The sequence below is a fragment of the Thalia democratica genome, chromosome 1 (assembly GCF_965202585.1).
Source record: "Thalia democratica chromosome 1, ktThaDemo2.hap1.1, whole genome shotgun sequence".
Classification (NCBI taxonomy): domain Eukaryota; kingdom Metazoa; phylum Chordata; class Thaliacea; order Salpida; family Salpidae; genus Thalia; species Thalia democratica.
The window spans coordinates 95,424,926-95,442,869 of record NC_139165.1 but is presented as its reverse complement, the minus strand read 5'-3'; the positions used below and the strand labels follow the sequence as shown (position 1 = coordinate 95,442,869).

At 25.5% G+C, this 17,944-nt stretch overlaps 2 protein-coding genes across 2 annotated transcripts; both read left to right on the top strand.

The window, feature by feature from the left end:
- Positions 1-5,361: 5,361 nt before the first annotated feature.
- LOC145841637 (mortality factor 4-like protein 1) lies at positions 5,362-6,635 on the top strand. Its single transcript, XM_082948992.1, has 2 exons — positions 5,362-5,406; positions 5,619-6,635. Exons 1-2 carry the CDS (start codon positions 5,362-5,364, stop codon positions 6,633-6,635), a joined length of 1,062 nt encoding a protein of 353 aa, XP_082805118.1.
- Positions 6,636-8,723: 2,088 nt separating this feature from the next.
- On the top strand, positions 8,724-9,167 carry LOC145841627 (uncharacterized). Its single transcript, XM_082948984.1, has one exon. It carries the CDS (start codon positions 8,724-8,726, stop codon positions 9,165-9,167), a length of 444 nt encoding a protein of 147 aa, XP_082805110.1.
- Positions 9,168-17,944: the final 8,777 nt, after the last annotated feature.

The window sequence follows — 17,944 nt, the reverse complement described above, 5'->3', positions numbered from 1 at the left end:
CAAATAAGATTTTAAACCTGTTACCAGTATTTTGCGCTTAACGACAACTTACTTATAACTAAAATAGAACACTGTAGTAGCTGAAACTTTATTAGTAATCGTAATAAATTACTTGTGATGCATTTATAATTACGTTTTAAACTGAAACGATTTTTCAACAAGATTTTAAAAGTATTTTGTGAAACATGTCTTCACTTGTTTCAAAATACCTGACATCTTTGTTATAATAAAGTAATAAATTGAAGTAGACATTTTAGCTGACTTGAACCCGGATTCAATTTGTTTTCGGGACCTGTAGTGACCAGGGTCTTGCTCATTCCGTCTAAGATATCTAAGGTTAGTTGAACTAAAATTTCAGTAAGTTTTTTTTATTTCTATTATTTTACTGAAATAAACTATTTAAAAAAACTACACTTAAATTAAGTTTAAAACTAATGAAATGTAAATAAGTTACGCTGAAAAGAGTTTAACTATCAGAAGTCTTTCGGACTTAGTTAAGAATGGAAGTTTTTTTGTCAAAGATTTGTTAGCAGAAAACTCATGGAATCGGATAAGCTGTGAAACGCTTTCTTGTGTTGCTTCTGTTTGATTATTCTTTTCGATGTTTAAGACTTTTAGAGACTCCAGCTAGTACAGGGGTCGGAAGGCAGTTGGTACTCGCGGGGCAGTTTCTGGTTTTTAAAATCTTCGCGGGCCTTAGTTTTAGTTTTAGTGACATAGAAGTAATTGTTTTGTTATAGTTTTAGCCATATTAGAGAGAGTTATACTTTTATTCACTACATAAAATGACTTTTGACTGCACATAGAATGCCTATTTAAATTATAGACATTTATTGCAATAAAATTTTCATTCACCAATTTAGTAAAGTCTCGATAAAAAATATACTTTCTTTAACACTTGATAAGTTAAATTTAAAATTTCTCTAAAATTTTTTTACAAACTAATCCTCTATAAAAACTGAGATTAAAAAACATTTATAGGTCACTTTTATGCATTTTTTATATTATGGACCAGTTTTTCATATTTAAAGTTGAGTTAGTTTTTGAAAATAATCTTTGTGTCTTAGATAGTTTTTACTTCTTAAAAACTTCATTAGTTAGTTTATTGCTAACCGTATTTATAAACAAGTAAATAAAATTATGTTATTTTATATCTATCTTTACCAGATATAAATAGAAATAGCAACTTAATTTAGTTATAAAATAAACAACAAAAACTACGTACAACATATTACTTTCACGAACAAAACATACAAATGATGCGCGACGATTAATTAGTCTTAATTAAACTTCAACTTCGATAAAGTTTGGAAAGATGATACTTTTGAAAGTATAAATACTATCAAAATTGGTTCCCATAGTTCTATAATTTCCGTCTGCGGCCTCGCAGTCCCACGTGAAAAACTCTAACTATTTCCACGAAGTAAGAGTCGTCCTGTTGAAGAAATGAAATTTAATAAATAAGTGTGCATTACTTTTATACAAAATGGTAAATATTTGCTTTTAGTTTATTTACTAACTAGGTATCATATAACTAATTTATTAAATCCAAGCACTCATTACACTCTTTTTCAGTTACATAACAACTTGCTGTTGTAAAAAGAAATTCATTATAAAACTGAGAATGAAACCCTGATGGACTGCTAATCTTTTTGAAATTTTAAATTGAAGCAATAAAGTCGTTTAATTGTTTTAAAATGTTATACAGGGATTTAAAAATAAATTAATCTAAATAAACCAAACTAACGAAAAAATTAAGTTTTGCTAAGCAGTCCATATTTACAGGCTTGCGGGCTGCAAAACTTATTTTTGCGCATTTCATTTATAGAAAAAACGTATACGCGGGCCACAACTGGCTAATGGGTCGCTGTTTGCCGACCCATTAGCCAGTGCCTCGTTTTCGGCTTTAAACTTTATTAAATTTCCCTCGCCTCTCAAAGCACAGCTTAAAGTCGACATTTCAATGCTAAACTAGTTCATCATAACATATTTTGTTATTTCGCAAACTAAAAGCTTTTTCTCAATTCTTAGTTAACACGTGTTTTGTCCTACGCATTTTTAAAACAGATATACTAATTAAATCAAAAGTACGTTACTTACTTACTTACTTACTTACTAAGTGAACTCAAGCCAAGAGAAGGTATATTGGGTATGTAATGGATAGTTAAAACTGACATTACAACTGCGAATAGTTTTATCTTCTGAATTTAGCGAATTACCAAACACTTAACTAACCCTGTTCTATAGATTTTAAAAATGGAAATTGAAAAAAAATAGACATTAATTTTGTTTTATAACTGAATTGTTTTTATGGTTATTTTAAATTGGCAATTGTTATTTAAAAGTCCTTTAAACAAAAACTATATATGAAAAAAAATGAAGCTAAAATTATTATAATTTTTAATTTATCAAATAGAAAAAAAATTACAATTTACTAAAATATTTGTAAACTTAAAATTTAGATAATAAATTTTAACATGTTGAAGCACTTTTATTCAAGATTTTGAATATCGAGCTTCTGAACGTTTATTGAAACATTCAGTGAACTTTCAAGTTAAAAAAGATAACAGTTAGTTTCAAGTAAATTGAACATTAAACTTGTAGGCGGCAAAAAGTTTACAAAAATCGTATTTAAATTATGTATAAAAGTTAAATAAAGCTGTGTCTTTTACCAAATTAAGATTTTTCTACAGTTTTCAGGTTAATAGTATGTGCTTTAGTTTGGAATGTAGTATTTGTAATACTGGTAGGCATATGCTTACCTCACTTCTTTACAATTTTTTTTTGAATGTGAGATTTGATATATATAAAATTTTGTTTTACTTTATGCAAATGACAAGTTTTCTTTAAAATTAGTGGTTGAACATATTCCTACTACTTTAAATAAACTACATACGAATTGCAGGGTTGCCAAAAACACTTGAATCTTAGAAAAACCTAAAATTTCAGAACTTAAGCAAGAAAAAAAAAACGTGAATAACCTGGAATCTTAAAAAAACCAGTAAAATCTTGAAATATAAGAAAGTTTGAAAAGTAAAATGGGTTTTTGAACAAAAATCATTAAAAAACCTAAAAAACTGGGACTGAAACATACATTTATATGTTAAGTAACAAGTTTAAGATTAGATACAATAAATTTATCATAAAGACAATATAATTCTAGTATCATCTTAAACTTTTTTCAATTAAAGTAGCTTTACAGTACCTTTATAAAATTTTTATAGGATTAAATGCAGTTGTTTACCTTCAGTTTATTTATATATTAAAAAGAACCAAAAAATTGCTTTTATAAACTGTGAAAAAAAAAACAAAAAACCTTTGGCAACCCTGAAATTAGGAAAGACAAAAATTATATTTTATCATTAGGTATTTGATTAGAAAATGAAATTAATGTATTATTTTATTTAAACTTCAAATATTTACTACAAATTAATCAGTTGATTTTTAGTTAAGCTACTTGTATCTCATCATTTTTTTACAGTTAATGTCATTTTTATTTCTTTAATTTAATTTTTACCACTTAATAAACCAACTTTTTACCTTATAAGGCTAAAATTCTTGTTTATTTTAAAATGTATTTAATTTCTTTGTTATTAAATAATTATTCTCATAAAAATTATTTTAAAACTTATAACTGTTAATCTCATATTTTTTTTTTCTATTTGAAGTTAAATTTACTTATACTACGTTGTATATACTCCCAAATCTAAGGCTAATTTATTTTGTTTAAATTTATTTTTATATCAAAATTGTGTATTAAGTTTAAATGACTGTAATAAGTTTAATTTTTTGGCTAGTATTGCTTATTTTTTCTATATCTCTTATAGTTTGACTGCCTCGGGTTTTGGTCATTCAGGCTGGTTTTTGTCCCAAAAAATGGCAACCCTGTTTTTAATGATATACCTAAAAGAAAGAAAATGTTAAACAAAGTTTAGAATATTAGAATTTCATTTTATTTGAACTTTCCATTCATTTTCTGATCATTTGTGTTTTTAGTTAAAAAATTCTAGTTGTACAATGAAAACATGATTTTATTTTTAGTTTTAACTAAATTTTTGTACTTAAAAAGATATGAAAAGTGTGAAATAATATCAAACCTTAAAAAAATGTCTTAAGTTAGAAACTGGTTTATTTGTTTCTAAAACTTCATGCTTTAATGAATAAATATTATTTCTCACAAGTAGATTTTTTACATTAAATTTCAACCTTTTAAGTTTAGTTTCATCTGGTAATTTTGTGTCCATTTTAAACAATAATATATAAGTAAGTTGAAATACTTAAAAGTTTTAAAACTACATCAATTTCTTTTCTAATAAGTAGACTTACTTTTTTAAAATTTTAGCATAAATCAAATCCGTGTATTTAAAAAAAAAAGAAGTTTTTGTTGTTATTTTTTTATCAAAGGTATTAGCGCATGTCTATATACGGTATTTCTTTTGATTAAATACTGATAAACCTGTATGTATATATTTAACTATGTGTTTTCAATTTAAATAAAAAGTTTTCTTTTTTTTATGCAACTATTTGTATTATTTAACTGCATTTAGTAAATTTAACTAGAACACAGTAAACTAAATTTTTTCTGTAAGATTATAAAATGTTTTTAAGTTTGAAAAGTGGTAAGCCGTTTTTAAAGTGAAGCACCCTTAAAGAATTTTTTTTTACCCGTATTATTTAAAAAAGTTTATAATTTTTAGGTAGTCATACTAAGTTTAGTACTTATACATACAAACAAATGATTAGGAACAACTTTAGGTAGAACCATAAAAACTCTTTTTGTTGTTTAAATCTGTTCCTGAAACTAAAATCTTAAAATACATTTTATTCAGCTAGTTTGTCAAGTTTATTTTTTCTTTCTGTTGTAAAGATAAGTAACCCGTTAAACTATTGTTCTCGAATAATTATAATGTGTTTTATCAGTATTATTTTATTTTAGAAGCTGATTAAGCTGAGTTGTTTAAGCTTAGTAAAGAAAAGTAAAAAAAATACTGTTAAACTCTTATAAAGTTATTAAATGTTTGTTTTACTGTTTAACTGTTTAACTATACTATTTTGAATAAAATATAGTATAAAATTTAAAATTAAATAACTATAGTATAACATTTCTTTTTCAATTATCAGTATATACAGTTTACGTAATTTTAAGAGTCCAATAATACTTCATTTCTAGTTTTAAACAGTAAAGTGTATAACTACATACAAAAAAAGTATAAAAATAAAACAAAACTAGTTTAATTGTTAAACAAACTTTAACCTGGATAAACTACTGTAAGAAACTACTGTATGCATATAATTTTAAGTATTTAGAATTCTGATCAACACTTATTATAGATTGATAGTGACAAGTAATATCAATCATAAATGGCACCAGCTGACACAAATCGTAGCAAACTCAAGCGTAAAAAGGTTATTAATTTATATCTTTCAAAAATACTTTAATTTTGCATAGTTTCTAGTATAGTTAACTGACTTTGTAAAATTTATAATCTAAAATAGTTTTAAAATTTTCAACAAAGTTTAATTTAATCTTTTTAAATTAGTTTATGCTAATAACAAACTATTTAAACTTGAACAACAAGTTGATGTTTTTTTTTGATTTTACTGTATTAACCATTAAGGTTGTCGATCCGGTTTCGAGCGACAGTGAGGATTCAAGCGACGCACCTGAAAGCAAAATGAATTTTGAGAAGGGAGAGAAGGTTCTGTGCAAGGACCGTGGCCAACTATGGACGGCCACCGTAACAAAAGTGTACCCAGATGATGACAAAAAGCCGTACATGATCCACTACCAAAACTGGTCTAATAGGTGGGACGAGAGAGTTGACAGTGACAGGTTGATAAAGATGACTGATGACAACATCAAGCTGCAGAGTGAGCTCAGGGAGAAGGCCGAGGCTAAGATGGCCAAAAAGTCGAAGAAGAAGAAGAAAAAGAAATTGGTTGCTAAACCGAACCCACCTAAAGAGACGCCAAAGGAGGTGAAAGCTGCGAGAGAGGTAGAAGTGTCTGAAGAATCCGTGGTAGTTTCTAATACGGTAACCCCTAATACGGTAGCTCCTAATACGGTAGCTCCTAATACTTTAGCTCCTAATACGGTAGCTCCTAATACGGTAGCTCCTAATACGGTAGCTCCTAGTACGGTAGCTCCTAATACGCAGAGACCGAAAATTAAGAACAATCTGAACATTGTCATTACAATGCCGCCCTTTTTCAACATGTTCCTGCAAAAAGATTACACGTTTGTGCAAGGTAAGAACTTGTACAAACTGCCTGTCAAGTTTCCCATATCAAAGATAATGGAAGATTTTGTGAGTACTGGAAAGAGCCGCGCTGAAAAGAGCTGCTTCAACGAATATAATCGCACAATAAAAATCAATTTTGATTATGCGCTCCTCAACAGGTGTTTGTACAAAGAAGAGACGCACCAGTATTTTGACACTTTCGCTGAACAGTTCAAACCAGCCGTGTCTTACTATTACGGTGTTGAGCATCTGCTGAGATTCTTCATCCATTTCCCTGAGCTGCTGTCTTATTCTAAAACCTTGGAGCAAGTTCATATCGATGAAACAAAAGAAACCACTGAAAAATTCTTCAAGTTTCTGGAAGAAAATATTCAAACCTACTTGAACTGCTAGACTAAAACTTTATATGTTGTTCTGTCAGTTTAAAAACAGTTTAATGTTTTTTTTTCATTTTTATGCAGTTCACTCGAAATTTTTATAGTGTTTAAAAGTATGCACACAATATTTCCTTTCAATAAATTGCTATGCACATAACTTGTAAGCAATACTTCTCTAGTCCTAAATACAATTTTTAAGGTTTTTGTAATTATTTTATTGTTTTTTTTAATGTGCCAAGTAGAACATTTTTTTTTCGTTTAGGATTTAAGTACCTGTATTGACTTTATTAAATAAATGATCTCACTAGTTACTTATTTTATCTTCTATAAAACTTTTATTCTATTTGATAGCAAGTCATAAATACCTTAACTATGAAATTGTTTTATATTACAAATGAGTTTGTATATTTAGAAAATTTAATAATTGTGTGCTTTAGGATTTAAAACGCTTTGATAAAAAAAAAAACTTATAACTGACGCAACTTTAGAATATTTAACAGGCATATAATACAACAAAAGTTTTTATTTATTCCAATAGATTTGAAGATTTCATTGGTGAAAAAAGTTCGATGGCAGTATTTTTTGGTAAGGTAAGATTTTTTTGCTTGTTTATATACCTATAATCAAAATAACAACAATTACGTGTAAACTTGTAAATGTTTTCTTTTATTTTTACCTTTTGATGTTGCATATTATTATTTATAAGAAAATTAAGCTAATCTAAAACTTGCTATTTCTTTTTAAAACTTTCTTGTAAAATGTATAATTAAAAATGTAATAACATTTATTTTATAAATAAATAATAATGTAACGTTGTTTTTGATGATTCAATTTAAATATTAAAAGTTTATGTAAGTTTTAATCCTAGTTTTTCTAAACAAAGAAATTAACGACACTGTTGCCTATTTATTAATAAATTAAAGTTTTTAAATTTAATCAAAACTATATGGTTATATTTAAAATTTTCTTTAAAAATGTATGAAGTAAAAATTTTAACGATTTATATAAATTTTAAAATTATTTTTCAATAAAAAAACTAACGACACGACCATCACCAACAGCATCCGAGACAACTCATGCCTGATTCGTCTTCAATAAGACTCATTAGGTAGGCATAGTGGCAAGATACCATCCATGGTTGAGATCTGACCAATCAGGCTAAAATGTGCAAATAACTCAAGTGACCGTTTGTTGGTAGAGTCCCGAAAACATGACGACTGTTAGTTATGTATCTTCTTTCTTTATTAATTTCGGTTTTATTATTTTATAGTAAAATATTACTAAGTTTTGTTTTGAGCATATGTTGCAAATATTAGAAAGAGGGCAATATAAAAGGTGTTAGTAACATGTTTCAAATTTATAGTTTGTTTTCAAATCCATAAGTTTTTTTATAATTTAGTTTTGAAAACACTAAGTGAAACTTAATTGAAAATTAGTACACTATATCTTATAAGATACCTTAAATGTAAGTTAAAGTTGTGAACTGTTACAGTTTTTATAGTAAATGTTTTTAAGGCAAAACAACTGTACTTTTTATGACAATTTTCCCAAATTTAAAAGAAAAGTAACTTTCTAGAATGTATTGTATAAGAAGTAGATTTTTAATATAAGTAGTACAGAAAATATTTTTTAATCCTGTAAAATTCATAAAGTGTCTAGAATACTTTACAAGACATTGTATTAAATACTGTTTTGCAAATTTAGCTAGAAAAAATTATTCCACATATAATGGAACAGAACAAAAATATTTAAATAACTTTCTTTGATCTTTTAAGCAACAATAGTCAGTAAACTTTATTTCAATTTAGCAAGTAGCAAAATTAGTATTAGTTAGTGTGTTTATAATAAATTAAAAAAAATAGTATCAAAGTTGTACTAAAAACTGCAAAAGCTTTTATAAATTATTTTTTGTTTAAACTTATAATTTCATTGTTTAGTAGTTTTGCGATCTCGTATAGGTTGGTCTTCTTTGTTGAGTTGAGACCTTTCTTCCTTTCTTAATTTTACGGTTTAGAAACCTAAAACATATGAAAATATTTTTTTAACAAACTATAAAAATTTTAGTGTTAGAATTCATAGAAACAACCTAAACATAGTCATCAAGATGCCGCCCTTTTTCCACAAGTTCCTGCAAAAAGATTATACGTTTGTGCAAGGTAAGAACCTGTACAAACTGCCTGTTAAGTTTCCCATATCCAAGATAATGGAGGATTTTGTGAGTACTGGAAAGAGCCGCGCTGAAAAGAGCTGCTTCAACGAATATAATCGCACAATAAAAATCAATTTTGTAAATGCGCTCCTCAACAGGTGTTTGTACAAAGAAGAGAAGCAGCAGTATGTTGACACTTTCGCTGAAGCTGAACAGTTCAAACCAGCCGTGTCTTACTCTTACGGTGTTGAGCATCTGCTGAGATTCTTCATCCATTTCCCTGAGTTGCTGTCTTATTCTAAGACCTTGGAGCAAGTTCATATCGATGAAACAAGAGAAACCACTGAAAAATTCTTCAAGTTTCTGGAAGCAAACATTGAAACCTACTTAAACTGCTAGACTGAAGCTTTATATGTTGTTCTGTCAGTTCAAAAAATTTTAAATGTGTTTTTTTATTAATTTTTATGCAGTTCACTTGAAATTTTTATAGTGTTTAAAAGCATGCACACAATATTTCCCTTCAATATATTGCTATGCACATAACTTGTAAGCAATACTTCTCTAGTCCTTTGTACAATTTCTAAGGTTTAGGTACTTTTTTTATTAAACTTTTTTTCTAATGTGCAAAATAGAACAATTTTTTTTCATTTAGAATTTAAGTACCTAAGTTGACTTTATTAGATATTTGGTCTCACTAGTTATTTATTTTACCTTCTATAAAACTTTTATTCTATTTGATAACAAGTCATAAAAATCTTAACTAGGAATTTTTTTCTTATTACAAATGAGTTAGTCTATTCAAAAATTTTAATAAATGTGTGCTTAAAAATTTTAAATGCTTTGATTTAAAAAAACAACTTATAACTGACGCAACTTTAGAATATTTAACAGGCATAAAATACAATAAATTTTTTTATTTACTCGAATGAGTTTAAAGATTTCAATGTTGAAAAAAGCTCGATGGTAGTTTTTCTTGGTAAGGTTAAGTGTTTTTTGTTTTTTTTTTTATAACTATATGTTTTTATAACTAATAACAACAATAAATTGTAAATTTGTAAACGTGTTCTTTTATTTTTATATGTTGATTTTTCATATTATTATTTGTAAGGAAATTAAATTAATTTAAAACTAGCTGTTTCTATTTAAAACTTTCTGGAAAAATGTATATTTAAAAATATATTAATATTCTTTTTATAAAATAATAATAATTTAATGTTGTTTTTGATGATTAATGTAAATGTCAAAAGTTTTTGTAAATTTTAAACTTTGTTTTTCCAAACAAAGAAATTAACGACACTGTTGCCTATTATTAATTATTATTAAATTAAAGTTTTTAAATTCAATCTAAATCCACATGTATATATTAGAAACTTTCTTTAAAAATGTTTGATGTAAAAAATGGTGAAGACTTATATAAATTTTATAATCATTTTCAAACAAACAAATTAACGACACGACCATCACTAACAGCACCCGGGACAACTCATGCCTGGTTCGTCTTCAATAGGACTCATCAGGTAGGCATAGTTGCGAGAAACCATCCATGGTTGAGTTCTGACCAATCAGGCCAAAATGTGCAAATAACTAAAGTGACCGTTTGTTGGTAGAGTCCCAAAAACATGACGACTGTTAGTTATGTATGTTCTATCTTTATTTATTTCGTTTTTATTATTTTGTAGTAAAATATTACTAAAGTTTCATTTCGAGCATTCGTTGTAAAGAGCAATATAAAAGGTGTTAGTAAAATATTTCAAAGTTTCAGTTTATTTTCAAATCCATAAGCGGTTTATAATTTTGTTTAATAAAAAACAAAGTGAATCTTAGTTAAAAATCAGTACACTATATTTTATAAAATATCTTAAATGTAAGTTTAAGTTATGAACTGTTACATGTTTTATAGTAAAACCTTTTTAAGGCAAAGCAACTGTACTTTTTATGACAGTGTTCCCAAATTTAAAAAAAATTAGAATTTATAGAATGAGAAGTAAATTTTTAATTAGAAGTAATACAGAAAGTATTATTTAATTTTCTAAAGTGCAATAAGTGTCTGAAAAGTTTTTCAGGACATTATTTTAAGTAATGTTTTGCAAGATGATCTAGTAAAATTATTTCACATACAATTATATTGGACAAAAAAAAACTAAAAAAAAATTCTTTTTATGTAATCAGCAATAGAGTCAGTATACTTTACTTGAGTTTTGGTCCTTGCAAAAGTTATATTAACTTGTTAACAGTATATTCAAATAAAAATTACACCATAAATGTTGCACTACAAATTAAATAAACCTTTTAAAAACTGTTTCTACTTTATACAAATTAATTAAAAAATATTAAAATAAATTTATAGTATATAAGTTAGAAATTACACTCTAATTAGTATTAAAGATTTAAGTGCTTTAATTAGTTAACCGTATTAGTAGTTTGTTGAAAATTAAATTAAAATAAAACAATAGTTTTAGCTTTTTAAAATGTTCAATTGTTTTGCCATTTGCAAATACTTAGCATCTATAAAAATGAAGTTACTATATATCAAAATGTGCTTTTTTTGTCCTTTCAATCATTTTATACGACTGAAAAGTAAATATGAACATTAGTGAAATTTTTACAGGCTTATGAGGTTGTACTAGATAGTTCATTAAACCTATTTATTAAGCGACTATATCTTTTTTAATGTTTTATTGTAAAAATAATCAAGTTCAAAAGTGGTTAATGCTCTCGAACTTTCTTTTATTTTGTAGTTGTAGTTAAAAACATCTTTTCTATTGAAAACTACGGATCAAGGTATAAAATTTTGTTGTAAATTTAGTTTATACTAAAGTATTTAAAAAAAGGAAATTATTTGAAATAGAAGTACTGAACTGTGATCATAGAAATAGATCAAGGATATAGTGATTTCATGTTACTTTTTACAAATAGTAGACAGTTAAGTTTAAAGTTCAGTGTTTATGTTCTGCTATGTTAAAACAAATTATAAAAATTACTCTAAATGGGAAATACTTGATGGAGGAATATCAACCAATTTTGTTTAGATTTGGTAAGTAATTGAACGAAAGAGGAAAAGAGAAAGGATGAAAAATTTTAACATTATTTGTAATAAGGGGAAACAAGAAGTAAGGGTGCAAATTTACATTAGACTTTCTTCTTTCTGTAATGAGTTTGGGTGTTCTTTTCTTTGATTTTCTGAAAAAGAGGCACTATTAAAAAAAGTTTTGGAAATTGTGCACTAAACCGAAATTTAAGTGTAACTTCCAAATTTGCATGCTGTGCAAAAGTAATTTGAATGTTTGATATTTGAAATCTTAGGCATGCTTTTTTTTCTAGATTTCGAATGATATTTAGTGAATTTAGTTTTGGTAATTTGTAATTCTATAATCAAGTTAATTGATAAAACAAATCTGTTACTCTGTACGGGTATAGGTCAAAATTGCTCAAAGCCAAATTTGCAGGAGGGGAAAAAAATTGCACGAAGACGATTTTGCACCAAGAGTCAATTTTACAAGAGTTTCATTTTTGTACGACAGTAAAAAAATAAAAAATAAAAAAGAATAAAAAATAAACATAATAAAACAAATGTTTATGCACAGCTTTGGTTTATTACCTGGTTTCGGTGAGTGTTAGATGACTTTGTCAAGTAAATTCAAAACAATAAATGACATTTAGACATTGGCTGTAATGTGAATCTGAACTTATTGATGCGTAAAAACATAAACATTAATTTTTCAAATTTTAATAAAAAATTAATAACTTAATGTTGGTATTAATTAATAAAAATGAAAAAGTTTTAAAAAAACTAAATGCAATATAAACGAAAACACAACAAATTCTTAAAAAAACTAACAGATGATTTAAATGCTATTAATATTTAAATTATTAGGTTTTAGTTTTATTCTAATAAATAATAAAAATTTGTTCCTGTGTCTGCATGAACTCATTACTTCTGATCTTTTATTAATACAATTATATCTGCTTGAAGGATCATTAATGCTTCTTTCAAGCACAACCTGCATGTTTCTACTCTGGGTCTTGATTTATGTTCTTTTTCTAGTATTGTCCAAGTTAGTTCAAATTTTTTATTTTCGTTCTTAAATTTGTGGATGTATTTTGATAGCTCAGTTGCTTGTTTGTATTGCATATAATTTCTATCTTTAAAAAAAAATAAATCTAAAAATTAATTTGATAAAAAAAAACGTTACTGACCGAGGTCATGTGTTAGGGGTAACAGTGATAGTAAAAATAAAAATAAACGATTAACTAATAAATATAATGATAATAAAACAAAAATAAAAATGTTAAAAAATAGGCTACCGACCAAGGGTAAGGGTTAGGGGTAACAGTGATAGTAAAACAAAAAAAAAAAACACTTTAAAAAAAAAAAGTTAAATTAAAAAAAAATACCCGTGCTAAATTGTCTACTCATGCAAAAGTGTCTTCGTGCAATTTTATCCCCTCATGCAATATTGTACACTTGTACAATTTTGTCTCCTCGTGCAATTTTGTACGCTCGTGCAATTTAGGCAGCTACTCACTCAGAACATTTGTTTTTTGACCTAAAGAATAAAAACCCTGAGTTTTAGTAACCTTCTTAAGTTTAAGGGTTGCCCTCAGTCAGACTACTCAGGACAACTTAGTAAATTAAAAAATAAATTTAAACATCATGACAACTTTGGATAACTCAGGTTTATTGAAGTTAATTTAAACTAACATAAAACTCAGACTAGTTTCTTTTTCCCATAAAGTACTAAGGATAATATAAATATATTTTTCAAAATAAAAGTCATCTTATTTTTCAAAATCCTGATTTCTAGGGTTAGTTGTTTCAAATTTATTATTTCTATACTTTATAACACTTTTGATCAAAAAGTTTTTTTATTTGAAAAGTTTTTTGTTTTTGAATTATTTTTTTTAACTACTTTAAAATTTACAGGTTGACCAAGAACAGTTTAAGTTTACTCAAAATACTCTTATGCTCAAAGTTTGACATTCCTGGATTAATATATAAAGTAAAATGATTTTAGCATTGAATCATTAGAAAAATGGTATGAAAATTCTATACAGTTTTCTTTTATATCATTGTCAATTAATTGATAATCGTATTTAATTAGCCATTATGATTAAAAGATAAAAAAAACAGAAAAATATTGCACAAATATGCTTTGCAATAGTTTAGTTTAAAGTGGTGATTAACAAAATAAATAAATTTAGACTAACTTAAATTTAGTTTTATGAAATTAATTTATATAGTATAATAGTAAAACATATAATATTCAAAAGTTTTACAAGAAGCATTGTAGTATCTAGTTTAAAAGTAATGGTCATAATAGTTTTTATGATAAAGTCAATTTTAATTCAATAAATAGTGCAGATTAGTAAGAGATTTACTTTGAAAATTCAAAAAGATCTCACTTACTATATAATCATATAAAATTAAAGTAAATTAGTACCTTAAAAATAATTATAATTGTATTCCACCAGTCTAATGATACTTTTAACTTGATGTCCATATACTTTATAGTTAGATATAATAATCTAGGAAATCAAAAAAAGCATAAGAAAATACATTAGCAAGTGCAAAGTTTCTAGTTAATGGATATTTTTTGCAATAAACCTCAAGTTCTATATAATATTTTTCAGGAGTAGCACAGGCTCCCGAAAACCAATCTATATCATGCTTTTAACTTTTACCATTACAATAGCTCCTGTATATTAAAAAATTTCTTTATAAGTTATTTCACATTACAAAAAACGTAACAAAGTATAAATTTAATTTTGATGGATATATCTTATTTATTAATGTCATATAATGAAAGGTTCATAAGTAAAGAACCATGAAACTAAATTAGATAATTAGTGTTTTGAAGTGAAAAACTAACAAAAAAATAAAGATGTCAGGTAAACTTTATGAGTAAGTAAAAATTTACTTTAAATAATTTAAGTCAGTTAATAAGTGCAATCCACGATAATATTAATTTTTGAAATATTGTTTTGGGCACTAAATGCCTACGGACCTCTCGTTTAATCAGCCAAGTTTTATAACAATAAAATAGCTAACAAATAGTATTTTGATAATGGAATTATTTTACTATTAAATGTTGTATCTAAATATTTATTTTAATTCTACCTCTACATGTTTAAGCAGTATCGTCAACAGGTAATGTAAATTTTCCTCTTTGAAAAAAATTTCTTTCTTAAAAGACTACTTTGCAAATAATACATAACAGTTATTACAATATAGTCAATTTAGCCGAAGTTTACCATCAAATTTTTCTTCCCAATGAAAAGTCAGTCAATCAAGACTTCTCGCATAATGACACTTAGCAGGATATCACAGAGTATGTGACTTTAAAAGGATTTAACAACAAGAAGTACAATAAAATCATGTACCCCAAGATAAATGTATGTACATACTGTATATTTGTTAAAATGTTTAAAAAAGTTTTGTATACTTTATACTTAATTTATTTTTAAGGATCACATTTCAGTTTATGGTATTAAGTAAAACCTTTAAATAAATTTTGTTTTTTTATTGTTCGACATGTATATTTAAAACATAAAATTAGTAAATAATACTTTCCAAACTCTTTAACGTAAGAATTAAAAAAATGTAAATCTTATTTTGGTTGTTTATAAAAATAATTTAAAATTCTCAGCTTTAAATTTCAAAATTTACAACTATATTTTAAAACCATCGTTTTCTCTTATATAAGTTTAATTAAAATTTTTGCCCTCTAATTTATTTTTTAGCTTTCTTTCCAAAGTCCAATTACAACTTTTAAAAGATGGCTTTGAGGAAGCAATTCGTAGTATAAGAAATTTGAGTATTTTAAAATAAAAACATCACAAAGTTTTTGATGACATGCGCAATTATTAATTTTGATATAAGTTTATATTAGAAAATTTCTATTTTAGATTAAGTTATATAGCATATTATATTTAAATTAATTAGTTGAATTTTTTTAAGTTCAAATTTTAAAAATGAAGTAATAAAAATTGTAAACTGTTGTGCGGACTTTGGGATTTTAGCGTTTTAAATAAACATATAACTTACTGACGTTTTGTTTTTTTAAAGATATAAATTATGATTTTCAATTTAATGATGATAGAAATTTGGTAGACATAATAATAATAATAACTAAAATGTAAATGTTTATTTTGTTAAGCTAAAACTGACTCAAAAGCCAATAGTTGTCAATATCTTCAGGCTTAAAGTAACAATGACAAGCACTTTAAAGGCAAACAATAAATACAAATGATTGTTCATGCGTGATAAAGAAAGTAAGTAAGAATAAAAAGAGAGAGGGAGAGACTCTGCAATTTTTACTATGCAAATTTTAGACAACGCTTTTGGTTTTTACTTGCCATAAAATGTTATTTTGACATAGTTTTACAAAATCTATTAATAGTTTTTTTTTATCAACTAAAAAATATTAAGATAAATGTTGTATTAAAATTTATATTCTAATCTACGGTGAGTGGAAAACAAATAACCAATAAAAAAAAAACTTTGTAATGAAGTTCATCTTTCATATGCTCTTCTTTTTTTTAATTTTTAAAAAGTTGAATGTCGAAAATCAGTCAACCAGAACACAAGTATTTTAGACAAAATTGTAATTTTTGTAATTTTTTTAGTAAGACCCAGAGCTGGTATTGAGATATTGCTAAAAGTAAGTATTATATTTATAATTTTTTATTTATGTTTTTTATTTTAGTTTTAAGAGTTTTTAATTAACAATACCTAACAATTTTAGAGTTCTATAAATATTTAATATTTCATATTTTTTAATTTTTTTAAGTAGTTTTCACTTAAACTTAAGTTGTTATTAAGTTTTATATATTTAATTTGTTTATAAAACTAACTTAAATTACTGAAAAAGTGCTTTTATAATAGTGTTTTGTAATTGTTTTTATGTAATATATACATTACTCAATTCATGTTATCTGATTTATATAAAATAGACACTAATTGTATCAAGTAATTATAAAATAATAACTATATAAAATATGATTAATTAGAATGAGTAGTACCAATAAGTAAAGTGTATTAACATCCATACCTTACAACTTCTACACAATCCTTGGTTTAATTTTCTTAAAAAAGAAAATATTTATACTTTGACTTCTTTTCTTCTTAAATAATCATATATTGATTTAAAGGATAACCATTTTTGTTTTATTTTATCTTAAGATTTTTATTAACTTTAATAAAAAGTTAACTTTATTTCAATTACAGGGTTGTCACATTCTAAAGGTACAGAAGGAACTCAAAGAAACACAGGAAACTTGAAAATATCTCAAAAACTCAGGGTAACTTAAGATATCTCAAATATTATGACTTTTTGAATCTCAGGATCACTTTATATAAATTTGATTATTTAAAAAATTCTCAGACTATTTTTAAAATTTAAAAAATCTCAAAGCAGGTTCTTTTTGAATCTCAAATGAGATTTATTTGAACTAGGTTCAATATTTTGTTAAATTATAAATCCTATTTTGTTCAAGTACATGACTTTATTGATTTTAAATGACTCTTTTTAGCTATGCAGCTAGCTCTTAACTATTCTTGAAAATAACATTGTAGCCTTTTTTATAATCTAAAATAAGTATTTTTAAAGGTTTGAACTTATATAAAACAGAAACAAGTTAGATGTTAACATGTTAATCTATGTAATTAGCATTACGTTTTTTTGTATAGTTTATAGTTTTAGTTACTTTTATAACTTGGTTATTTTATATTGTTTTATACGCCCTTGATTCATTAATAATTTTATTTTTGTTATATATTATAAAATTTATTTTAATTAAAAAATGAGTGTAGAATAGTGTTTATAATTAATTTATTTAGTTTTTGTTTAATGTCATTTGTTAGTGAAACCATATTAACATTTTTTCATAGTTATATACAGGGTTGCTATTAAACCTAAAATCTTGAAAAACTTGGAATTTGAGAATATTTGTAAAAATAATCCTGGAAAAACCTGGAATTTTGAACAATTTTATCATATTGAGTAGCAAAATTTTGAATTGACAAAAAAAAACCTACTATATAGATAAAAAAAGTTAGGCATCACTACTTTTATTTAAACACAGTAAAAGTAGCTTCACAGTATTTATTCAATGTTTATATACTATTTAACACAGTTTCTGACTTTACTGAGCTTCTTAGTATAAAACTAAAAATA

Coding starts and splice junctions, on each gene's coding strand:
- LOC145841637 (XM_082948992.1), top strand. CDS start 5,362: ATGGCACCAGCTGACACAAATCGTAGCAAACTCAAGCGTAAAAAG. Junction 5,407..5,618: donor GCAAACTCAAGCGTAAAAAG/GTTATTAATTTA, acceptor TTAACCATTAAG/GTTGTCGATCCGGTTTCGAG.
- LOC145841627 (XM_082948984.1), top strand. CDS start 8,724: ATGCCGCCCTTTTTCCACAAGTTCCTGCAAAAAGATTATACGTTTGTG.